The 26391-nt window shown below is 39.4% G+C and overlaps 1 protein-coding gene across 1 annotated transcript in view; it reads right to left on the reverse strand.

Annotated features, from left to right (window-relative positions):
- HEATR5B (HEAT repeat containing 5B) overlaps positions 1–26391 on the reverse strand; it is a 43603-nt gene that overhangs the window by 6541 nt on the left and 10671 nt on the right. Inside the window, exons 11-31 of the mRNA XM_035108283.3 lie at positions 25626–25737; positions 24388–24540; positions 23770–23869; positions 23040–23149; positions 21888–22051; positions 20873–21048; positions 19742–19847; positions 19009–19199; positions 18268–18427; positions 16666–16855; positions 15240–15409; positions 12969–13113; positions 11053–11292; positions 9200–9451; positions 6452–6633; positions 5466–5534; positions 3649–3828; positions 2166–2406; positions 1228–1488; positions 754–881; positions 66–210 (exon numbers count right to left, since the gene is read on the reverse strand). Of these exons, the coding sequence (XP_034964174.1) occupies positions 66–210; positions 754–881; positions 1228–1488; positions 2166–2406; positions 3649–3828; positions 5466–5534; positions 6452–6633; positions 9200–9451; positions 11053–11292; positions 12969–13113; positions 15240–15409; positions 16666–16855; positions 18268–18427; positions 19009–19199; positions 19742–19847; positions 20873–21048; positions 21888–22051; positions 23040–23149; positions 23770–23869; positions 24388–24540; positions 25626–25737 (3475 nt within the window). The remainder of the gene's footprint in view (positions 1–65; positions 211–753; positions 882–1227; positions 1489–2165; positions 2407–3648; positions 3829–5465; positions 5535–6451; positions 6634–9199; positions 9452–11052; positions 11293–12968; positions 13114–15239; positions 15410–16665; positions 16856–18267; positions 18428–19008; positions 19200–19741; positions 19848–20872; positions 21049–21887; positions 22052–23039; positions 23150–23769; positions 23870–24387; positions 24541–25625; positions 25738–26391) is intronic.

Here is a 26391-nt window from a genome sequence, read left to right on the forward strand (position 1 = left end):
AACTTTGTTCTAATATACCGTACTTCATTATTTCTGAAACCCAAAATTAAGGTAACATATCTTACTCAGAGTGTTTCTTTTTTCTTGTAGATGATCCTGAGCAGCTCTTATGATCTGCTGCACAACACCAGTAACTAGCAGTTGGACTGAAGGAGGATTGCAGGTCAAGAGAAGTCGATGCAGCACACTCAAAAGTTCAACACCAAGGAGCTAGCAAGGAAAAAAAAAGGTTTTTCCCCAAAGTTGCCTATGATCATGAGCTTTCATAATAAAGCTATCCTACATTGCTGTAATCCCTTATAATGTCTCATTTAATCTACATCTGAAAGACTTATTCTGAGCATTTCACCACTTTAAAGAAAGCACTCACCAAATGCATCATTCAGCCAAAGTTAAGCATTTTTATTTCCGATATGCTTAACTTCCTCAGCTAACTTGATTAGATTTTGCCCAAACATTTATTAGGTTCAAACCATTGCACCTGTTTCAGTGTGTCTGAGCTGGCATTTATTGAATAAAAGGTTGAAAGTACAAATTTGGTTCTGTTTTTTCTCATAATTAATATTTAAATTGAGAAAAATCAGGACAAAACATATTAGTCAATGTTAATCAATTAGTCAATTTCACAAACTTTTCCACTCCATGACCAATACATGAAACCTTCATTTAACTGATTGTTCCAGCAATCTGCTTTACTTCCTGCATAATCAGATGGCTATCCTAGCTTGCAGTTACAGACTTCAATAATAATACCTGATCCTCAGCAATGTGGGTTCTAGCACAAGGGGAATCCAATAAAGTGTGCAGAGCTTGTAAACAGGATGTAACATGTTCAACAGGCTCTTCTGGTCGTGGAGAGCAGAGAAACTGTATACTAACACCTGAAAAGCAAAGTATTTTAGATTTTAGACAAAACAGAAGAACATTGACTAGTAAAGGGTTTATTAAAAAAAACTATTATTGCATATTGCTGTGCATACACAAAACACTAGTTTTAATCATTTTTACATGAGATGACTGCGCACAATACTACTGCAGCCATCAGCAAGTCAAGAGTCTTAGGCTGAAACCCAAACACTTAGGCATCCCAAGTTCTGAAAGCTAGAATGCTTCTGTTTCTGGTGCTGTCACAAAGCTAGAGTCCATCAAAATGGGAAATATTGCTACCTGATGATATAAAGTAGTAGTACCACTACAGAATTCTGAAACAACAGCACAACGTATTACCCAAAATCAAATGCATTCGATCTTTGTTTATCTCTTGCAAAGGTTTGGTGGAAGGTGGTGTTCCTGGTGCTGGGTTTAACATAATGGATGTGGCACGTTTCTGTGGATTTGGTATTGCTGCTGACACATCTTCTGTTGATTCAGAAGCATTAAATCCTGTACTATTCAACCACAGTGCAATTGCGTGTAGAATTGGAGTCCATGAATTCCGGTAATGCAGTCTAGCTGTATCAATTGTCTCTGGAGTGTAGAATGCTCCACCTGTCAGGCAAAATATTACACTAGATTTCAGCATGGCGATGGAGGCAGAAAGGAACTGAGTAAAAAGTGCATTATCATTTTAAATATTTTGTTAATATCAACTACACCTTAGAATTTCTGCTAACATGCGTGTGCAAGCTAGGCCCAAACTCACATGCTTATAGAATTCTTCACATGGTGGCTTACTATCAGTGAAGTCAGTCTATCATTCTGACCGTCCCACTGCCAGAAGCATGGCACCCTGGGCTACCGTAGTTCACATATTACAATCCATCACTTGTTCATTTATCCCACCATTTCAGAGATGATTGCAAGAACCAAATTTACTGAAGAACACTATGTTTGAGGTTATGTAGGATGATATGAAAAATCTGTTTGATTTCATTCAGACATTAAAGGTTACTATTTGATTTGGCAAACATGAAAAAACAAACTCGAGATAGCTTCCAAACCATGGTCAGGGAAACCTTCCAACTCTGGCTCAAGAGCTACAGAGTTAAGAAAATTAGGCTTATGCTATGTGCCATGGGAATGTGCTGTTGTGTCTTTTCCTATAAATGACAGCAAAACAAGGGTATGGACAATGTTCAGCCTTCCCAAACTTTGTCTTTTAAAGTTTCTACCCACATGTCAAAACTATTATAATAACTGTATTCTAAACTAAATTAACAGCTTACCATCTGGAGGAAGTTGACTTGCAAATTCTGCTGGTAAAGTCAAAAGAGCATAATCTTTAAGTGCAGCTAACCAGAGGCGGCTGAGAGTAGGCAGCTCTGGTTGCACAAGTGTTATTAAACTGTCTGGCGGCAGTTCATCTACTGTGCTATAATCATCATCATCATCATCACCTCCATTCTTCACTGCTTTCTTTGGTTTAGTTTCTGCTTCTTTTTTAATCTTCATAGCTACTACATACACCTTTAGATAAAAATCCATGCAAAGTATTACAATCATATATAGACAACACAAATAAAGCTTCCCTGTGTGCCATTAAGTGTCATTAATGTAACCCATCCTTAAAATATATGTTTCACTTAAATCCCAGGCACGTTGCACTAATAAAACCCACACCTCTTGATATGGTCACCCAAATTGTATGTTGGAAAGATTAATTCTGCAGCACACTTTCAACCCCATTCTCAAACCCATAAGGTTTAACAAACCCTTTTAAAAAGAAGTATATATCCTCAAGGTGTTGAAAAGTCGTGATCAAGAGAATCACTTTTGTATATTTCAAAGTCCCTGGACAGAGTTCACCTAACGAGTCCTGACTGGAAGCCCTGTGCAAAGACTTCTGCTTGCACAATAGGGCTTTTGCCCCTCTCCTCCCCACTGTATGCTTCCCATGGCTTGGGATGTGTGTGTTGGAAGAACCCCTAGAATTGGCAAGCTGAAATGATTGTGCTAGTGGAACATTTGCCTTAGTGCAATATTGAATTCCTCCAACTGAATATATCCAGTTATAAACAATAAAAAGAGAACTTGGCTGATGGCCTCAGCAACTCTAGGAAATACCACAAAGTAACATGTTAATAAAGTGTCTTATGCAAATATAAAAACCAGCAGAAATACTTAATATAGTTAAAGTATTGTTTCAGCATTTTTTTTACCAGGAAAACTGATTTCATTACCTCCTTCCATTCATCCTGGCAAGTAGTTCACTGTTTTGTTGACATTGTTTTGCTTAGAGGCAAGGGAGGCTGAGATAAGTGACTTATCTAAGATCATACAACAAGTCTACACCTGAGCTAGAATGTTTCCAGTTCTGAATTCAACACTTCACATACTGGATCATGCTAGCTCACATATTATTTTATTTTTATATGCAATGAAATTCTATGTAATAAATCACTTTATGTCTTCATATGTTAACTTCTATGCAGACATTTCAAGTAGCAGCTAGAAACCTTTTCAAATAACCTCAAGATACATTGTCTTGCATTCAAAGTCTGAAGAATATTATTGGAATGTTTACAAACAGCAGCAAGCCAACCTGTATTATATACTCCATTGAGTTACTACATGTAGTTGTGTGTGTTCCATGCAATGTAACAAATAAACAATATATCAGATCAACTGATTTATTCATCTATTGCCTTCCAATCCACAGAAAAGCAAGACTAAGCAACTGCTTTTATATTATTATTTTTAAATATTTACCTCAGCCCAAGCTTTGAGTACTGCCAGTTTTTCCATAGTAGTAGCGCTCTCCCTGTAAAGCTGGCTGGAAGACCCCTTGCCTGTTTGCACTTTGTCCAGTGAAGAGACAAGGAGGTTGTGAACACGGCGAAGATCATTAAGGTCGCTTACTACGCCACTTCCAATCCAGGTGCTACACACCTAAAAATCAATATAAACAGCCAGCTTGCCTTTTAAGAAAGCATTCCTCCACACAGAGAACCAATCAGTCTTGGTCTAGGCTCAAAACTCCACCCAAATATTAAGACCAGAGTGTGAGCTAGAGCTAATTTCCATTTCTCAACCTAGCCCAACTCACCAAAATGTCCCAATCATAAAATGGGAAATTCCAATACAATTGAGGTAAGACAAATCTGCATTGATCAGAGCAGTTTTAAGGAAAAATTAAGAACTTTCAACACAGGAATATTTTCTGACAAATTGTTTTAAGAAACACTTTCATGGTTCTTTTTAATTACAAACATTAATGTGACTGCATTACACAATACTATCTGCAATTCACAACTGGCAAGGTACTATGGGGAACTGAGCCCAAGTGTACCAAATGTAATGAAGGCAAAGGGGGAAAATGGCCAAAAATATAGGCACAAAGTGAACAATAAACTGGGAGGAAATGAATTTTTTCGGCAGTTTTTAAAATGCTTTTTGAAAGTGTGGAGAAACAAAATGGTGAACAGGAGAAAAACAGTGCAACCAAACATGATGGGTGGACCGAGAAGGAACATGATACTGTGTAGATTCAAAGAAACATGAAGTAAACCAGAAAATAAGGCAAACCAGAAAGATCAGACAAAATATAAAACAGAAGTAAAAAGGAAGAAGACAACCAGAAAGACAAGCCTGAAGACAAATAACAAGGGAGCGTAAACACTTGGTGATTGTATTCAATTAAAGCGAGATGCAAACTAGTGCATCATGGGAGCAGCCTACTTCCAAAGCATCCCTTCCTTCCTTGATCAGATGGTGCATCCTAAGCACAGTTTACCTGCTAGCTAAAGGGAAATCCAGTGGTGCTTAATGATCTTCTTCCCTTTATATGACTGAACACAATAAAATAACTTGAAGTCAGATCATGAATTTGCTATATAACTGGATTCCTCATTTTCCTAATAAATCAAGGAATTGTATGCCTCCCCCATACAATCCCGTCCCCAGTGGGCATCCCTGAGTAGATCTTACCAGAAAATGCACATAGGGCAAATACAGCTCAACAATGCAGAGGGTTCACAACCCTTATCTGGCTAGAGATCAAAGGAAGGTGACTTATACCAGGTCAGCTCATTGCACATCGAAACCCAGTATTATCTATTCCGATTGGCAGATGGTTCTTCAGGTTCTTAGGCACAAGTCTTTCACATCACCTCCACAGACCCAGTGCAAGACATTGCACTATCTGAGACTGGCCCAGGGACCCTCTTCTCCTCTCCCACTGCCCCCCTTTTGCCTGCATTTCTGTTCCTGCTCCATGCTCCATTCCTCTCCTCCTCTACGTCTTCTGCTCTTGCACTCCTCGCCACTTCTTGCCCAACTAGCTTGCCCAACTGGCTCAACTCTGAAGAGCTGCAAAACCTAACTATTTACTGCAAAACCTTTAAAAATGCCAGTCCTAAGAGCCAGCATAGGCCTATCTTCATTCACAAGGAGATAAGATGCTTTCTTAATATGATGCACCCTCCCAGGAGTCTTACAATATCCAAAACTAAATGTTTGGATAGTATTCATTTCTCCTTCCACATGACACCTTTTTTTTCTAAAAGCAACCATGTTTTTCTTTGTACCTGGCAAGCTTTTGCTGTAATATCAGAAGGGGTGTCCTGTGAAAAAGCTGGCCTTAAAGCAGCTCCAACCTGTGAGAGAAAGAAAAATTGATGAAACCATGCCCTACACCCACTCTTGTAACAGGAATTTAGACACTGCATTAATTAACCTTTGCAGCTAATTAACCTTTGTTGTTGTTGTTGTTGTTTAGTCGTTTAGTCGTGTCCGACTCTTCGTGACCCCATGGACCATAGCACGCCAGGCACTCCTGTCTTGCACTGCCTCCCGCAATTTGGTCAAACTCATGTTCGTAGCTTCGAGAACACTGTCCAACCATCTTGTCCTCTGTCGTCCCCTTCTCCTAGTGCCCTCAATCTTTCCCAACATCAGGGTCTTTTCCAAGGATTCTTCTCTTCTCATGAGGTGGCCAAAGTATTGGAGCCTGAGCTAATAAATCAAGGAATTGTATGCCTCCCCCATACAATCCCGTCCCCAGTGGGCATCCCTGAGTAGATCTTACCAGAAGTAAGAGTAGATCTTACAATTAACCTTTGTAGCTGTCATAATTATATGACAGACACTATTAATCATTTTTTTCAGTGGAAAAAGACATCTAATTTTAGAAGCAAATGTGTCTCCAAAGAAGTCACATGTTTCGTTTTGCAATTTGCTATGGCAAATAATGCTGACTGTGGTAACATTATAAATCATGGAGAAAGGGAGTCAATTGCTCACCACCATTCAGGCTGACCTAGCCATGGCTACTGACTCAACTTCTATGACTTTCCAAATGCGAATTGGTAGGTTGAGAAGATTAAAACGGGGAGCTGTAAATCTTCACATATAATGAGCCTAGACCTGTATGAGAGCTTCATGCATGCCTACAGAGCACCTGTGACAAACAGGATCTTTTCATGCCCATCAAAAGCAAGATGATTCTCAGCTGGGATACATTTTGTTTCACAACTGATTTTTTGCAATGGCATAAGCACATAGATAAGCTTACATTAGCCTGATACTGCTCTAGAATCACATGGCCTGGAAACTCTGGTTCAGGAACTGCTGCAAATTTCTTGATAATGTCTTCAAGTGCTTGGAGACCAGCCATTCGCAACTGGTTGCTGTGGTCAGTTGCCGCCATAAATGCCATGCGAATAAGATCAGAGAGGTGAAGAACTAGAAGGTCATCTGAAAAGAGACACAAGAAAAAGCAGAAGTTTCAAAAGTCATCTGTTGATCAAACTTACACACATCTTTCACCCCAAAGAACTACATTATAAAATACACATATTATATAGTCTAAGCAAAGCAAAACAGAAAAAAATGAGCAAAAGTACAGTACCACCTTAAGAGCTAATATCTCTCATGAATTCTGAACTATCCTTCTTAAAATAGGATTTGAAATGATAACAACATTGCATCTACGGAAAATCTAAACTGCAGTTAACAAATTCACAGTGCCTATTGTTTACAACAGAGCATGTGATCACTTCTAAGGTTCACCCATTGGATATTTTAGATTAAAGGAACAATTCATTCACACAAGAAACAAAAGCTTAATTCAGACCATAAACAGATCTATTGAAAGAATGCCAGGAGGCACACACACACACACACACACACACACACACACACTTATTCAATGTTAAACTGAATTTGCATAGGATTTTGCAGATAATTCTATTGCCATTTAATTGAATCTGAAAGAAATCATCAATACAAGGAGTCAGTGGAATGACCTATTTCAATATGCAGGCTTTAAAAGCAATAATCAAAATTTCCAACATTATTTTCATCTAAACTGTAAAATGTGCCTAACTTTTTTAGAATTCTTTTACAATCCATATTATCAATAGTAGCCTATCTGATGCTTCTGAAACACCCACAAGCAGGATTTGAAGTAAACTGCTTTGCTTGCAACCCGCTGCTGTACCTCCTTGCTTTTGCCACCCAGGAAAAGGTATTAAGAGGCATACCACCTCCGAATCTGGACATATAAGTCAGCAATCACTTCCAGGATGTTTTACCCATAATTTCCCATTATTTCTGAACCAGGAACCTATGCTTACTGGACTTAGACTAAACCATGAACTGTAACCAACTTCAAACTGTGGTTTCAGACCCTAGTTTCATCCAAATCTGGTAAGTATAGTTTCCTGGTTCAGATAACAGGGAATGGTTAATTCACCCTAGATATCTTCAATTACACATTGGGAGGAGGAAATGAAATAAGAGATCAGAGATCAGAAGGGCATATGCACAAGACACATACATAATACACCAATATAACTATGTCAAAACATATTTGGCCAATGGAAGGAGCCGCGTCATCATGATGTACCAACTGAAGCTTCCCTTCCAGATATTTACAAGAGTAGCCACAGCCTATGCCCACAACAGCAGCTTAGCTTTCAGGTTACAAACTGCTTTTCCCGTTGACTCTTCTGTTTTCCTACCAGTATTTATTTAAATGATTTCCATTTATTTAAATTAGAATAAAAGTGGTTTACAACCTAGCTTAAAACATCACATAAAGCATAACAAAATGTCAAAATAAAATATTGCACATGAAAATCAAATACAAAATTCTCAAACATAAAAAATTACAGACTAAAAATATATACAAAAATACAACAAACCCCTACAAAACAGCAGCATTAGCAACCACACAAATGACTGAAATAGAAGCTGCTCCTACACTCCCCCACAGCAACATATCTCAAATACATTCTTAGCAACCATCCACATACAAACATACCTCATGCATTCCCACCAACCATATAGATAATGCACAGCTTATCCCTAACTATTTATTACAAAGTGAACATCTGGTCTACAAGAATACATGACTGTATTAAGCATAGTTTACAACCAGCTCATTCACCTACTAGGGCAATGCAGTACTGTAGAAACAGCAATATAACCACTCCCAAACCACTCCATCTCTCACCCAGTTAGGACCAAACTAGAATTAAGCAACTTTGAAACACAGAAGCATTACAACTCAGTCTCTTACTCTGGGCAGCGAATATATAATTCCTGTTGCCACCCTATGATACATTACTTACATTCTCCTACTGAGCACATTCAACAGTACAAAATAAAACATGGTGATGCCTTCACAGCAACCTCAGAAAGGTCTGCACTTCCTTGGCCCTCCTATCTCAGTCTGTGGGCTGGAATGCAAGTCAATTAGCAGCAGCTGTTTCCACTCTCCTCCTCCTCTGGAAATATCAGCAGCATCCTGGCTGACAAGGCAACCATGAGCAGAGAGAGCAGAAAGACAGAATGGACTTTTCCCTGCCCCAGGACCCCTCAACAGAAACAACAGGCAAAAGGTAAAGCAAGAAAATGTCACAATGAAAAGGCACAACGGTTTTTCACAGACTAATAGTCATTCCAACTGTCTCTTAATTGCCGATCTTAGAAAAAAATGATAACTGGACAAAAAAAATGCCTCTGCTCATAAAAATGCCAGAATCAATGGATTGTTAACACTTAGCCTCTCTGTGTGAGTGCAAACATGTCTACATCCACAGGAAAAAGTCACCTGAAACCTAAACATGGACAACAAACACACACTGAATCCCTGATCAGAGATGAGGCTCATTAAGGGACCTTGAGTTTTCAACTGTCTCCCTTATAGGATTTTATTAGAGTAGAATCAGATAAGGGGCTATAGTTACCTATAATTAACTACTGTAGTTATTCTAGAGAAGAAACACATAGAGAAAAAGACACCAGTCTCTCTTACTTTTAGGATTTCTGAGTTTGGCAGAACGGGCAAGAGCTAGATCAAAGTGGGCTTTATTTGCATTTTCACAGAGCATAATAATTCGACACAGGCAATCAGCAGCAAAAACTCGAGTAGCCCAGCGAGGAGCTACAGAAGGCTTTGTTTTGTCTTCTTCACCCAGTGTAGTAAACATCATATCATCATCCATTTCATCTTTTTTCTCTGAATCTTCATCTTTTTCACCTCCCAAAGGAGCTGTAGTGGTCATATCTGCAAAATAAGAAAGGATCCATTATTTATTTAAAACATTTTTATCCCAGTTAAAAAAGCATAACAAAACCTTTCCATAGGACTTTTTTTTACAGAAAAAATACCAAACTAGTTCAACAGTACTAAAAAACAATAAACAATAGTTAAATTTAGTTAAGAGTAGACCCACTGAAAATCAGCGGACATATCAATTTAATTCAGTCCAATATCAGAGTAGCAAAGTTTTTATTCTTGCATTGGGGAAAACTGACACTAGGTAACAAATGCAAGAAATAACAGTGGGAAACTTGTTGAACTATCATTCTTTTCACAATCAAGCCCAGAAACATTTTGGTATTTTACAGCAAAAAATTATTTCTCTAAAGAGACATAGTAAGAAATGCATGCTTACACCTCAAAAATGATGAAGATGGCGCTTTGAAGTCAATCTAGCAAGACAATATCAGGGCCTTTTAAAACATATGTAAAGTCTCACCACAATTCTTTTAGTCTATGATACAAATATTTGCAGGGCACTATATTTACAAGAAAATATTTAGCAAGAATTTAGAATGATTCCATAGCACTGTTTAATACAAGCTACCGGTAACAAAATTCAGGAGACGTCAATAGCCCAATTCATACCCTGGCTCCAAGCAGAAACATCTATTTGAAATGTTCCTAGAAGAAATGTTCCTAGAAGAAACTGGGATCAACAGATCAATAACTCAAGAGTTCTTTCATTTGCATATTAGTACCTCATAAATAACCCTCTGAAGACAGTTTTATCAACACACCAAGCACCTCCTAAGCTACTTATAAAACACTGTAGCAGTGACTTTCTAATATGCTTCAGGCTCCACTGAAATTATGAGGCACTTGTGTATTAGTGAAAACACAAATCAGCACCTAAATAAAATTTTAAAGGCTGACCTTTACAGCCTGGGAAAAATAGCTTCCAATAACACATCATTCCAGACGGATGTGACCTCAGTTAGATTACTGTGCATCTAGTCCTTACAGCGTGTTCCAGTGGCCTTATCGGGGGTCACTAGAGCATGAATAGAAGGGTTCAATTTTGTTAGGTGGGGGTGTAGCAGTTGGTGCACCAGTCATAGCTGGAAAAAGGCACTCCTCATCACTGACGTGACCTATGCATCTAACAAGACCTAACATGAGTTCGACCAAACTGCGGGAGGCAGTGGAAGACAGGAGTGCCTGGCATGCTCTGGTCCATGGGGTCTTGAAGAGTCGGACACGACTAAATGACTAAACAACAACAACAACCCAAAAGATGAATATTAGACATTGGAAAATGGTTGTTGCAAGATGTCTAACAATGTTTTCTTCAGTAGAGGCTGGACCATGACTTCCTTTAATGCCATAGGCATACTTGATTGAAAAGTCTGCTAAATAAAAAGCTTCTAAAGGAATTACAAGAGTCAATATAATTTACATCAGGCTTCCCCAGACTTCGGCCCTCCAGATGTTTTGGACTACAATTCCCATCTTCCCCAACCACTGGTCCTGTTAGCTAGGGATCATGGGAGTTGTAGGCCAAAACATATGGAGGGCCGCAGTTTGGGGGTGCCTGATTTACATAGTCATTTTCAGATAATTACCGCTGGATGCTGCAAGGACATCCTTACATAACATCAGCCAGTGAGAGAGCTTTTCTACTGCCAAAGATGAAAGCATATGTCCCAAGGTATCATGAATATCAGAGCACAACTTCCGATCAGTCTCCCGATCTAGCATTCCAAAAAGGACTCCCTCAAGTCCAGTCTCTGTGATATTGATTCCCTGATGTCGGCCATGAATATCCCTCCGGGAGCCTACTCCTGGAGCAAAAGAATTCATATCTGCAAAACAGATGGTAAAGGCATTTTACATTAACAGGATTTTTTCCCTTCAAAATAGCAACTTGAGATTTTTCTAAAAAGTCTATGCCTCCATATGATCCAAATAACTAACACAATGACATCTGCGTTAAAATGCAGTACTTAATATGATAAAACACCAACAATGCAGAAACTAATGTGTTAGTAGTCTAGAGAAGTATATGGCATAGTTTTGGACTTTAGAGAACCTCCCCTGAACTAAAGCTAATGTTATATCTCTATGTTTTAAGCAGGAATGGAAAACCACAGCCAAGTGGGGCTTTCCAGTCTATCTGGCCAACACTCCCAATACCATACCCCACACTCCTCAGACCACCTCCCTGAGTGTTTTTGCTTGTCTGGAATGTGAACTTGAACTCTAATGATGCCTATTGCTTGTCTGGATGGACAATAGAGAGGGGTATGCAAGCATGTGCAGAAACTTGCCTACTGTACAAAGGTAAACTTTATCTTAATCTGCCTACTTTTGCCTGAAAAGGGTTCCCCATACCTGGTCTAGAATGTATTCTGCTATCTCCAATCCAGTGGAAGATCAATTGTATGATGTGAATTGAAAGGTATTGAAGAACAGTCCCAATCAGACAAAACACAAATATAAAATTAATTTATGAAGAATTAGTAGGAGCACACCAAATCTCCCTCTAATTCCTTTTATACAATACTATAAATGTTCCTTACACTGTACAGAGCAATTTGGCAAAAAGGCCAGTCCCTGCCCTGTGAAAAGTAGGGAAGGGAAAAGCAGTATCAACGGGCGACAAACAAGTTCAGCTGCGCATACTTCAGCTTAGTTTCAACTGTGGAAAATCTTAAGATATAAAGGTCAGATTCCCTGGAAATTATCTGATACCAGTATAAGTAACCTATGTATGTAATGCCATGTAATGCTGTTTAAACACACCTGCCTGTCCAAAGTTGTTGCATATTCCATCAAATTATTTATATAAAATAAAGTGCTCCATATTTGGGCAACTTATTCAAATCCTTTTAAAAGGGTTAAATAAATTAACATATACATGAATTAGTCCAACTCAAAAAAGTTATTGATGGCGGACAGTAGAAAAAATGTCACCCAATCAAAAACTGTATCACTACATACTTAGGACATAAGACAGAGGTAGCTAACTTGTGACCCTTCAGATGAAGTTGTGCTCCAGCTCTCATCAATCCCAGCAAGCATGGCCAATGATGGGAGCTGCAGTAAAGCATTATCTGGAAGGCCAAAGGTTAGCCACCCGAATGTAAGGGGGGAAGGGAAGGGAAGCTTTCTGCAAACTTAGAACAAAGGCACCTCTAGCCTTGTCCTGTCAAGTATAATTTACAATGGGCCTTGAGCTCAGTTCTTGAAGCTTTTAGGCAGACATCTTTCCCAGCTCTGCTACACAGAATCAAGACAATTCAAAATGCTGGGGATCCAATCTGGCCATCATATGTGGAAAGTGTGCACTTTCATAGTCTACCATGGGAGAAAAACTGTCAAAAGTGAATACTTTATTATGAAACAAATTTATATCATTTTTATGAAGTCGGACAACATGCGGGTGAAAATATAGTTCAGGAAATGCACTTCAAAAGTTTACAGCATTAGCTGTTTTCATTTGGTCTTTAGGAAAGTAAACATGCAAAGCAAAACTTACTCATCCCATTATTTTCTTTGTCTCCAGCATTCTTGGCTAAACTCATGGCATATTCACACACTTCTGCTGCTTCTCTCTGAGCAAGCTGCCTCAGACATGCTACTGCAGCCCGACGAAGTAGAAGATGGGAGCTGCATAGGTGAACCTGCAACCACAGTCATAAATCAGCAATCAAACTTGCTGGGTGACTTGAAAGAACCCATAGGTACTGTTGCTTAATTAAAATTAGCTACTCAGTAAACCAATATTTTTATTAATTGAAAAAGTACAGTGGTACCTCGACATCTGAACAACTCGCCTTCCGAAGGTTTCGACTTCCAAAGTCGACAAACCCGGAAGTCTTTTCACCCCGTGCACGTTCTGCGCCTGTGCAGAAGTGGCGTGCGCGGTCAGCGCATGCACAGAAGCGCAAAAATCACGCTTCGCGCATGCACAAAACGGGCGCTTCGACAACCGAAAACCTCGACTTACGAAGAGCGCTGTGGAACAGATCGCCTTTGTAAGTTGAGGTAGCACTGTACATGAATCAATTAAAATAGCAGTTTAGCATATTGTGGGTTTCCTACAGGCATCTGGTTCACCATTGTGAACACCAAATGTTGGACTAGATGGGCCACTGGCCTGATCCAGCAGGCTCTTCTTATGTTCACATGAAACCAAATACACATTTCAATATGATGATTGCTGCGAAAAGGGGGCTTGGGGTCTCTGTGTTTGTGCATATTACTTGGATCATTTGGCGGCGTGGTAGTGGCTCGGATGGCTTCTAGGTGATTGCCACAGCAAGCTATGGAGTATAGTAGAAGCAACCTTTGTTCAAGAAACTCTGGCTTGTGGCTGCACAAGGCTGAAAGTCTTTATAAGGGCAGAAATTTGTCTATCTGCCTGGACTCTAGACCATGGACAACAGAAATGCTGACACGGCCTTCATGAAACTAAGACAATGCATCTGATGGTTAAGTTCTACCTCCACTGTCAGAGCAAGCACACTGGCTTGCCCCTACAAATGAGGGGGCCATGGGGCATACTGACATCACTTGTGCATGCCGTGGGGCATGCCAAGGTCATGACACGTACTGACGTGTTATGCCTCCTTGAAAATTTTTTTGGGCCCTTGCTGCCTCGCAGTTGGTGCCTGTTACATTGGATCATTGAAAGCTGCCTTGTACTGAGTCAGACCAACAGACCATCTATCTCTGTGATTGGCTGTGGTTCTCCAGCATTTCAGGCAATGGTCTCTCCCAACCCTACAGATGACTGTACCCTGGATGTTCCCCCTGCAAAGCATGCACTCTACCACTAAGCCACAGCCCATCCCCTAAAATGTCTCTTTATGATGCCATAGCTGTGCCCTTGCACCCATAGAGTGATGCTTTCAGAGATGCACTCTTTATGACCAGAGATTCACCAGAGTTCAAGTGTAGGCACTTGTCTGTTTTGACTAGTGCGTGCATATCCACTCGCCCTCAATAATGCCTTCATGCATTATTTTGAACACATGAATAGGGTTAGTATTTTACCATCATCTGATCTGAATGATGCTATCAGCTGCTAAGAACAGTACTGCTCTATGAAGAAAACCAACAAAGAGCAGCTGAAGTTCACATGATATGTTATCAACAGCTTCCACTATCGAGTGCAAACTGCTGTTTATAGCAAACTTAAATATGCTTTAGAGACAAAGTCAAACATTTATGGTAAATATTTTCTTCCTAATGAAGAAATGTTTTAAACTGTGACCTGCCTTGGCTGCCTGGCTGAAAGGCAGCATATGAATGCAATTAATAAATAAAAGAAAGAAGTACATCTATTTATCGTTTCATAAGAATCATATAACTTTACAGTATTTGATTCCCTCCCCCTCTTCTACCTCCTCCACTCATCTCCCCTAATACTCATGGGAGAAATGGCAATGTGATCTGTAGTTGCTAGGTTGAAAGCTTTATTGTTATTAGTTATTGCTATTTTGTGAGACTACAGCTGATTATAATTGAATGACCTGTCCGTTTCTGTATTTATGTTCTTGAAAATTTGCAATAAAACCTGTATTATTATTTTTAGAGTTTAACTATTTGGTTGGACCATGGCTATTTAAGAAGCCACAGTAGTTCAGAGAAAGGGTTAAGGCGTGAAGAAGGTTGTGTGTTCTCCACTACTAGAGAATACAATTGATTATTCTGACAAACATTTCTCACCCACCCACCCCCAAGTATCAGACTATATAAATGTTATAGTACTGAAACATAAATGAGAGGCATAGCTTATACTCACACAAAGGCTGGGAACGAGACTGGAGAGGTTAACATGTCGTGGTGCAAACATGTGAAGTTGCTGGAGGCAGGAAATGGCAGCTGCCTGAACAAGAGAGTCTGAATGATCTTGTGTAATTGCACATCCCACCAGACATGAGGAGCGGATGGTGGAAATGGTAGCTCCATTACCTATCAAATTTAAAGTTATCAAATCAACTTCTAAAATATCTACACAATTTTCTATTTCAGTCACAATTCCATGGATGCATTTAATTTTCTATCTTGTCACTTGCCTCAAAATGTAATATACACCAAGGCTATAAGCTTTAATTGCTTGATTATAGGGCATAGGTCTCACAAAGTAGATGATGATGATGATGATGATGATGATAATAATATCCCCAACTATATAAAAGACAAAACACCAACATTCCCGAAACAGCAGCATGAAAACTGCAGCCCAGTCACAAATAAAAATGTTAAGAAAAGAGCAGCTGAGACTCCAACAAATAAAAATATAATAAAAAAAGAGAAAGTTGGAAAAAAACCATAAATCGAAGCCAAGGGAGCCTTATAGCACACCTACAGTATCTGCACATTATTGCTGGTTGTCCCTGTTAGACCAGAAGGTAAAAGGTAAAGGTAAAGGACCCCGGATGGTTAAGTCCAGTCAAAGGTGACTCTGGGGTTGCGGCACTCATCTCGTTTTTCAGGCTGAGGAAGCCAGCATTTGTCCACAGACAGCTTTCTGGGTCATGTGGCCAGCATGACTAACCTACTTCTGGCGCAACAGGACACTGCGAGGAGTGCCAGAGTGCATGGAAATGTCATTTACCTTCCCACCACAGCGGTACCTATTTATCTACTTGCACTGGCATGCATTTAAACTGCTAGATTGGCAGGAGCTGGGACAGAGCAACAGAAGCTCACCCCATCATGCGGATTTGAACCACCAACCTTCCGATCAGCAAGACCAAGAGGCTCAGTGGTTTAGACCACACAGTGCCACCAGCAGTGCTGTCAACTTTCCCTTTTTTGTGGGAAATTCCCTTATTCAGCACCCTTACTTTCATATCCAGGAGTTGACAACCCCATAGGATTCCTTATCTTCAAATCCGGGGGTTGACAGCTATGGCAACCAGCTACATTAGGATTCACACCAGCAACCAGAATGGCCTCAGGCAGAAGATATAAAATGGAGAGAGACTGGAACAGGACTAAAGCCACAATCCTAACCACACTTGCCTGGGAGTAAGCCCCGCTGAACTCAATAGGACTGACTTCTGAGTAAACATGAATAGGATTTTGCTTTAAGGCTGCAATCTTAGGTATCTTTGTTTGGAAGTTGAAAAAAGTTGGATTTATTTTTTAAAATGTGTAATATAACTTGCACGCAACTTAACTGGAGTATTACGGCCCTCACTTTTATTGTTTTGTACACTAACCTTGCAGCTCCGGGCCAACCGTTGTTATTATAGCACCTAGACATCGACCCAAACATTGGTGTACTTCTGTATGTGATGGAGGCACTGTCAAAAGTAGTGTGAGAACCAAAGACAGAGTAGGCTCTACATATCCACGGTACATTGGTCCACTAGAGTCCACTATTAAAGCAAGTGAATGAAGAGACCATGTCTGGAAGAATAATTAACAGGTTAGTCATATACCTTTGGCACAGTTCACTAAGACTTTGGTAGGGTATGGTTGCCACTTTAGCACAGTGGTTCCCAGTCTTCATCACATTCTCTCTCTCTCTGGCTTGGAAAAGTAACTCTGAAGCCCCACTTTTTGACTATTATTAAGGAAATCGAAGCACAGACCCTGCTCATGTCACACAGAACTAAAAAGGGAGGAAGCAGAGCCATCAGGGCCCACAACATGGTTTAAGGTTTCTGTGAAGTGGACCACCAGCACTAACGTTAATGAAACACTAACAAATAGTGGGCATACCCAAATTATAAAGTCATTTTTATTCCCCGAGACTTCAGTAGTTTGATAATGGGGGGTTTCACCCACAGCAACAGTATTAAAATTTATCTATTAACAAGCTGTTAGTATTTATTTATTTTTTATCATAATGCTTTTACTCTAAGTGTTATAATTTTCAGGACAGACTTTACCAAAGGTGTCATGGGCTTTGAAGACACTCGAACTCAGGATGCAAGGGAGAAACGTGCTAGGAGGAAGGCACGCTTGGCAAATCCACACCGTGATCAACTCCCGCCCGGAAACCAATGCCCCCACTGTGGAAGGATGTGTGGATCCAGAATTGGCCCCCACAGTCACTTACAGACTCGTTGTTAAAACTGTGTTTATGGAAGACAATCTTACTCGACTACGAGTGATTGCCAAAGAAGAAGATGATAATTTTCAGGCTCCCCCATACTGAAATAAGCATGTGTGACTTCTAAGTATGCCCACTTGAAGAAAGATTTGAGAATTCCATGGTAGGGAAATGAAGTAGAATGCTATCAGTTAATTCAGTTGGAACAGAGAGTGCACAATACAAGATTTAGCAGACTGAATCCAAGCAGGTTTGACCTTGGTGAAGGAAGGAAGCTATAAGGGGATTATTAAGGGTGAAAAGCACTTTGTCCAGTTACTTGTCCAGTCTCCCAATTCAGGCATTTAGAAGAGCATTCTATTTTGCAAGATTGTTTAGAACATATGAAAGGGAGGGGCACAAAATGATCATATATGTTACCTAGAGCTCATTAGAGAAACAGTTGAACAGAAAGTAATAGAGAAATAAACTATGGCTGGGTTGTGCGTACTACCTGCTTAGAGTACCGGTAGTGCTTACAGAGAAACATTTTCAGATTGTTTACCAAATAGGTAGCAAGGCTATTTATAACTGAAAAACGGTTGAAGCAGCAAAACATGGGTGCTTATGCTCAGAAACCCTTGTTTAAAAAAAGTTTGCAGAATTTTATGCCTGATTCTTTTGCCATTCATAATATTGTTAAAAAACATCTGCATACAGAATGAAGCATTAAAAAGTGTATAATGCTTATTATACTGTGCTGAATATTATATATCTGCTTTACCTGGACTTCAGGGGACGTTCCATCTTGTGCCAGTGCTAACAGAATGCTGACACTGGTTTTCAAGTGCTGCCCAGAACCTATTCCTCCAACGTAGCGGTGGAGACAGCCAAGAGCCAAGGAATGGCCTGTTCGTGCTACGACGTCTCTAGCAGATTTCAGCCTATCAAGATTTTGGTAAAGTTTAATTTTTGTTAAATCTGTAGCTAATACCATTTTTGTTGATGTGAAATAAAGGCAAAGAATGCAATACAGCAAGTCCACAACTTACATAAGGGTTACCTCCCAGAGATTGCGCCTAAAGCCAAAATCACATATAGTCAAAACCCACTGGGTTCAATGGCAGGTGGGATTGACAAAGTCATTCTTCCTGGAACCCCACCCATCCCCCCTTTTGCCACATGCATAAAGCTGAATGTGCACAAGTTAAATGTGTACTGTATTATTTTTCAAGATCACATAAAGAGAAAACATTTCAAATGACCAAGATGGGCAAAAGCAATTAGCTCTTTACACTTAAATGCTTACAGTCATGTTACTTCCTTCTTAAGGTATTAAGAACCAAAATTAGAAATTATATGCAGTTTTTAAGCCGTGCACATTTTCATATTTGCATGCATAGCAAAACAAACTATATTCCATAAAAACTATATTCAATATAAAACTATATTCCCCTGTCACACAGGGAAAATAGATGTAGCAAACAAAGTTCTCTTTTTGCTTCAAGCAAAAAGTTCAACGTACTTGTCAAAGCTGTACTGAGCCATTCTGGCAATGAAAGTTGCTTCTCCAACCACTTGTGCCATTCTGCCAAGAGCTTCTCCTGCAGCACATCTCAGAATGGGGTTAGGGTTGTCAAGGGCCCCCATAACTAGCGTCAAGGCAGACTTGCGAACTTCTTCTGGCCCTAAAGTACTTTTATTCTCAGCTAAGCCCTTTAACAGAAGACAACATAAAAAGTTTTACAGATACACACCATATAATACCCATATCCACAACTACTGTTTCTGCAAATGACTTTCCTACATTTCCAGTCAGGGAAAGGTTTAAGCTTTCACACGTTTTGGCAGATGTCACATAACCAGAAGCATAAAAGTGCTCTTCCACTCAAAGTGGGGCTTTTTTGACTTGGTAAAAAGGGCACAACACCTTCAAACTGTAGCATAGGTGATACATCATATTTTGCATGCTATGACTCAGCTCCTGATACATCATTGTGCAAAGTCTTCCACTAAGGATCACATAACAAGTTTATGGAACAGTGTTAATGGACTCCATTTTAAAGTTATCTCTGCACCTCTGATCCTTTGATATGAGGGCACTGATATTAGCGCAATAATAGTGATCAGAAATAAATTTGTATGCATACATTAACATTCTATGCCTCACAACTGCAGCCTTGTTATAGTTACAGTAGGATAGGAAATATATAGCACACAGCAAAAAGACAGCATTATACCTCTTAAAGCAGGTTTACCTTTAATGCACTAAGAACAGCAGTAAAAATATTAAGCTGCACAGCTTGCTGACGAACACCCTTTGCCTGCTTGACACATTCTGCAAAATGATCCAACATCTGTAGCCTGTAAATACATACATTATGAGAAAGATATTCCTTGAAGTAATAGAAAAAGAGCTATAAAACCCACAGGCTCCAAAGGTGATGGCTGTAAGGTGCCTCAGTGTGGCAAATGACTATGCCACAATGTGATATAATGTACTTCAAATTATGTTACCGTGCTTTCAAGCAAAATTTGCTCTTGGACTATTTGTTCATCTAACAGTGCCAACAAACGAATTCACCAGGGAAGCTGCTGGTAGGATTCATAACTAGGCTTGGCAATAACTGTCCCCACTCAAATAATGTGACTTTCCTTCCTCTTTAACATCACCTCAACCCTCTGGAGAAGATTTTGAAGGGTGTGGGATTGCAGGGGAGAGGAAAGAAGGGAGGAGGGGAACTTTACGTTGCGTCAAAACAACAGTAAGTGTTGGATAAAACCCAATATAATGAAGATTGTAAGTCAAAAGATAACACAAACTTTTTAAAAGGTCGACAAATTTCTTAATAGCTAACTTTTAAATAGGATTTAAGCCTTGATATTGTTTAATGTCGTGCTTGATACTGTTTAATGGCGTGCTTGATACTGTTTAATGGCGTGCTATGGTCCATGGGGTCACGAAGAGTCGGACACGACTAAACGACTAAACAACAACAACTGTTTAATTAAATAACACTATAATGACATATTCACAAACAGACTTTGCTGGGGGGGGGGGCTACACCTAGGTTCAGGGGCCCTAATCTCCTGCCCCCCCCCAATTTGGCCCTTACTAATTTTGGTAGCAGCAGCAAAAAGAACAAAAATTAAAGTAAACACAGTGCTGCATTGAGCAAAATCCAGTGCCCTGATCTGAATACCGGTACAAGCGTCAGCCTTTTCTCAATCATTTGATTGGTCATTTGATGAGCAGAGGACGCAGCAATAATGACACTCCTCAGCTAATTTGCATGGTGTATCTATGTGTGTGTGGCTTGTAAGTTCAAGAAGGTTGTCATTGTGGCTCTAAGGCCAACAAAGGTTAGCCACCCTGGTTATAAACAAACCTGTGCTTGTAGGAAACATGAGGGAAAACCACTCCAAAGAGAGCAACTGAGGCATCTATGACTGACACTCCCAAAGGTAGAGGACCAGGAACAGCTTCACCAGCAGGGATGCGCAAATAAATGGAAGATGGATCATGTTCTAGAGCACCACTCCCAGAGGCACTGTTTGGCTGGAGCTGTAAAGCATCAGAACACTTGAAATATGATAAACATGTAACATTTATCACTTCGTATTATACATTTTCTAAGGTTTTTTTTCTAAATTATTCTTGTTCAAGGGAACCTATCTACTTCTGCAGTGTCTCCATTATTTCAAGTACAAAAACGGAGATTCAACTCTAAGGCATGGATCCTAGCTTTTAGCGCTGTGATGCTCATTTTAAAGGAATGGGTTCTTCCATGGATGTATTAATGGAAGGAGCTTCAGTTCATCAAACTAACTACATCCATGGAAGGTTTGAGCCAATATGTATAATTCAAGTAAAATTGTTTTGCTTGTGCCCAGTCATGTGTTTACCAATACTGCACGGAACACACAATAAGGGCAATTACAGATCAAGCAGTCTCACATAAAGAGTTTCATTTGGAAAGTATGAGAAGGAAACGCACACCATGACTACGCTATTAGATGTCCTACTGTAATACTTTGAGCAGCAACAGCAGCAGGGTCCACTGCCTTTTTTCTTTTTCAAAAACATGCTTATTATGTGACTTTATTCTTTTCTAACTCTATGGCATCTTCCCCTGCTCTGCTATAGCATGCTTAAGAGCTCAAGTTTAGGGTTGATTCTGTTCTGGCATCTCCCACAAACTCTACAAGATCCAACATTTTTCATAACTCTAAGGAAATGCAAATTATAACTGAGTCTAACTTAAACTTTTATATTTAAAAATCAGTAGAAGTATTGCAAATATGTCCTGGGCACTGTAAAAATAACAACAGTGGATTTGCTCAAGAGCCTTGAAAAAGACAGAAAACTAGATGTTTGTGGAATGCTTTTTAAGGGTTTGATACCTGATCTTCAATTGATTTATGGTCTGTTTCCTGCAGCCAGGAGCCAAGAAGAACACTGTCATCATAATGGCAAAGTGATCTAAGCAGAGATGTCGTAGTATTAGCAGAGTTGTCTGTCAAAGTAAATTCTGCCACCAGCTCCCGAAGAAGTGCATTAAATGACCCTGAAGGAAAATAATTGGAAGGGGGAAATGGCAAAATATAAGACATTTTACATCCTGTGAATCAACAGACATTGTATGAAACAGAAATAGTTCCCAAAGAAGGATGGTGCAGTACAGGAAAATCAGTACTAATATTATTCTTGGGAAGATATAGCCCATGAGAAGCCCACATTCACCTGCCTGAAAAGTCATGTAGTCTTGTACAGCTAGATGCAGTGATTCTAGTGTCCACTGGCGAAGAGAACTCTACTGCTTTACTACAGTACTACCAGAGAGGCATGGTGCCAAGAAACTAAAATCTAGCGGAAACCAGCCAAATACCAGAAAGAAAAGTAAAAGCTTTTCCAAGTAGTTTATGTCTCCAACTAAACCTCACTGAGACTGGGGTTGAAGAAATCAAAGGTACTATCCAGTAATTATCCTCCAAGCTGGAGTTCAGTCAATAGAAGAGTAGAGGAGTTAGATAGTTATAATGGAATGGTCTCGGGGGTGGTGTGCTCATTTTTATTTCTATTTATTTATTTATTATTACATTGTTGTTGTTGTTGGTGGTGGTGGTGTGTGTATAGAGAGACAGAGAGAGAGTAGAGGGGCTTGGAGAGAAACTGAAGTTTCAGATATTAACTAGACACCCTGCACTCCAAGGCCAGGGAGACTCCTGCTGCTTGATATCATTAACAATCCCACATTGTATTTGTGAGTTACCCAGGACCACTGCTTAGAGGCATAGCTGGTATATGCATTACTGAATATTACTGTATAGAGTTATTTCTAATCTTTGTAAAGGTGTGCAGATGTGTATATGTGAGCACTGTGATTCTGTCAGATGTCCTCTAGAAAAATACATTATTTGTTCATAGAAATGCTACCAATCTTGTGACTATTTTCAATTTTGTGACTACTTTAAAGTTTTTAAAAGCCTACATAAGAATATAAGGGATGTGGACCCAAGCATTAAGAGCAATAAGCAACAATTCAGTGCAAGTACCTTCATATGTTTTTGGTGGTAACAAAGCCAAGATGTCATAAAGTCTTAATCGGACCATTGCTGCACTAGCCTTCAGATGTGCTCCATGGGCTTTTATCACAGAGGGAATGCTATTGTGTTAAAAAGAAGTCCAGATTAATTACTAGTAAAAATCATGACATAGTAAACTGTTGATGCAATGGGTTGTATTCAACATAACAGTAAGACTAAGGTTCCATCAGCGGAATGATTTCCCCTTGCACAACAGAACTCCCCTGCCCCCGCAAAATCTGGAGGTTCCTCCAACCATCTAGAGAAGATCTGGGGACAGCATAGGGAGCACATGGGGGGGGAGAGAAGTGGGGGGAAGTCCCATTGTGCTAGTGGTAACCTTTCTGGTAGGATGCACTAGGTTGGAGTCTAACCTTTAATACTGTTATAAGCAAGGTCTATCCCTGAGTTGCTATGTGATATGCACACAATTTCATTTTATGCAGAATAAATTATTTTTAAAAGTATTTTTAAAGAAGATTTGTGCCTTCCATAAAACAAGAAATAATATTTGGTTTAAAAATGGAAATGTTAAATATCAATAAAGTAAGACAGGACATAAAATTAACTTTAAGAAGTTAGTGTCGATTGTTTCTTCATTTTGAATTTAAAATGAGAACTTCTCTGACTTTTTCTGGTTATGCAGACTACAGAGGATTTCGAGGGGAAATTACTTCACTATTGTAAAAATTATACTTACTGAGACATCATTGTCATAGCACATTCTATAGGAGTCATCAGTTTTCGAATAACATCCTCTGTTAGAAGTTCGGGACAGTGAGCAACAAAACTTCTCATAGCTAATAATGAAAAATGCATTGGTCACATTTTAAACTATGTAAGCAAACAAGGAAATGTTAACTCTCAAAAAGAAATTGCAGTTCAGCTGCTGGAAGAAAGGCCAATGCTTCCCCTAATCAGCAGAGACATTCAAGAAGCCAGGTGAACCCATGCTATCCACTATTGCTACCTGTCTATATTATTTCAGCCAAGCTTGCATTGCTATAGGAAGGGCAGGTAGAATCAAATACTTCCCCAACTGTCTCCCTCATCAGGCATCTTTCCCTTAGGAGTCACATGTACCACTATGAGTGAATCTTTTATATATATATCTCTCAGCCTTCTGAATAAGCCAAACACTTATTCCAGCACTTCTCCAAGGATCTCAGGGCATTTTACAAGGCCCTGTGAGACTGGAAGTGGGACATGTTCAAGGCCATTTAGTGTTCAGATTTGAACATGAATCTTTTCACAATGTTACAGGTAAAACCGACTGAAATAATTCAGGAACTGTTAGCTATATCTCTGAGATTCTTACCACAGAGAGCTCCTGCACGCCCTTCCAGTGTTACTTGCCATGTGAAGGAGTCTCCACGAGCTTTCTCTGCTTCCAACTCCTTTAGAGATCGGGGAAATACATTTCGCCACAGCAGTAACATTTTGGGAAGATGGTAACGAACAGCAGATGGACCTAACCAAGAAGGCAAATTACTGTATATTTTAAACAATTCTCAACAAACAAACAAAAAATAACCAAATGACACTAAAAATATTCCAATGCCATTATTGTGTACCATTCTTTTCTTTTCTTTTCTTTTCAAGTCACATTTTGTATGCCACTTTGGCCATTTTTACTTGGAAAGGTAGTCAGTAATTAAATATCTTTTGCAAACTGCTATACAAGTTCAGTCGTACCTCGGTTTACGACCCGCTCAGGTTGCGAACACTTCGGGTTACGAACTCCATAAACCCGGAAGTGTTTTCGGCGTGCACGCATCCCGCGCATGCGCAGAAGCGGCGCGCACGCTTTGCGCATGCGCAGAAGCGGCACTCGGTTTGCGACCTTTTCAGGTTACGAACCGCGATCCGGAACGGATCGTGTTCGTAACCCAAGGTACTACTGTAGAATTAATCTCAATGTAACCAATGCATGTGATGTACGATTATAGGAATATTTGTATTTTTACACATTATGTATTAGTCTTTAGCATTAAAAGTTTAATCAAATAAAGGTAATTTAAAGAATATTGGGCTGCCAAGTACTCTTTAGAAAGTAGTAACTGCTATCAACTGATAAAATACTGTTATTTCTCTTCATGCTGCTCTCAATTCTTTATTAAAGTCCAATTTGTATTTAAATGGGATTACCTTAACATAAGACAATGTTTTTACCACAATGCTTCCAACCCAAAACAAACAAAGAAAACAAGACGAAAGAAAAATAAAATGTCTACTACTTATAGCTATGTTTAAAAGACTGGGAAACAAAAGAGAGAGACATATAATCACTTACTGTAATTTCTATTTTCCTTGAAAGTTATATTTTAACAGACTTTTTTAGATTTGTTTTCTTGGAGCCTCTCATCACATTATTAAAGTGCCAGTCAAACATGCCTCTCCCCAGTTACAAATATGAAGTTCTGAAGAGCTTGGTTTATTCTGCTGACTATAACAACTTTAAGGATTTTTTACTGTCAAGACTAATCAGACAACCTTATTAAGAATACCAGGACTATCCTACACCACAGTGACAAAGCCAGCCACTGTTTTACATACCTAAAGTCATCAGAGCACCAAGCAAAAGCCATCCAGCCTGGGTTCGCTGCAAAGACAATCTGCTATTTTGTGCAGCAGATCGTAGGAGATCCTCTGCAATGCTAACAACCATCTGAAAACAAAAGGAGGAGATTGTTACCAATTATGCACCCATTCCTAATCACACATTACGTGCCAACACAAAAGTTTACATGTGTAACCATGGGGCCACAATAGTTTCAGATCTTTAAACCTGAATTGTGGTATGTCACAAGAAGTTGCACAGTATTCTCAATTATTTAGTTACTTAATGAATTAGCAATAACACTTCCAATTTGGGTTCAAAATAAGACACGTTACGCCAAAATGCCATAAAGATTAAAATGGCTGTGTGACTTTACTCAACAAAAATTAAATATTTACAAAAGAGTAAAGAAAACTAGAAACCTGTGTACATATAGGGTACCCAAACCAATTTTATTTTAAAGATGCAAGGAAATGAGAAATCCTACTATTACTAAATAAGGAATGGGAAATGGTAGTAGGGATCTGGCAGCTGAAACAGTGGCCTAGATTAACCAGGGGGGTGTTTGGATGCAAATGAACTCTTTGGGTCAAATGAAAGCAGAAAGATAGCGAAATTTAGGAAACAGATTTAAGAGAAAGAGTAATGTAAGGAGTGAAACACAAATTATTTTCTTCTCTCATTGACACAAGAGAGGTCAGAGTTTAGGGACTCACAGCACAGGGCCCCCAAAGAGAGGAGCAGATGATGATGTTGCAGTGG

This window comes from Zootoca vivipara, chromosome 3, assembly GCF_965207765.1.
Source record: "Zootoca vivipara chromosome 3, rZooViv2.hap1.1, whole genome shotgun sequence".
NCBI classification, from domain to species: Eukaryota; Metazoa; Chordata; class Lepidosauria; order Squamata; family Lacertidae; genus Zootoca; species Zootoca vivipara.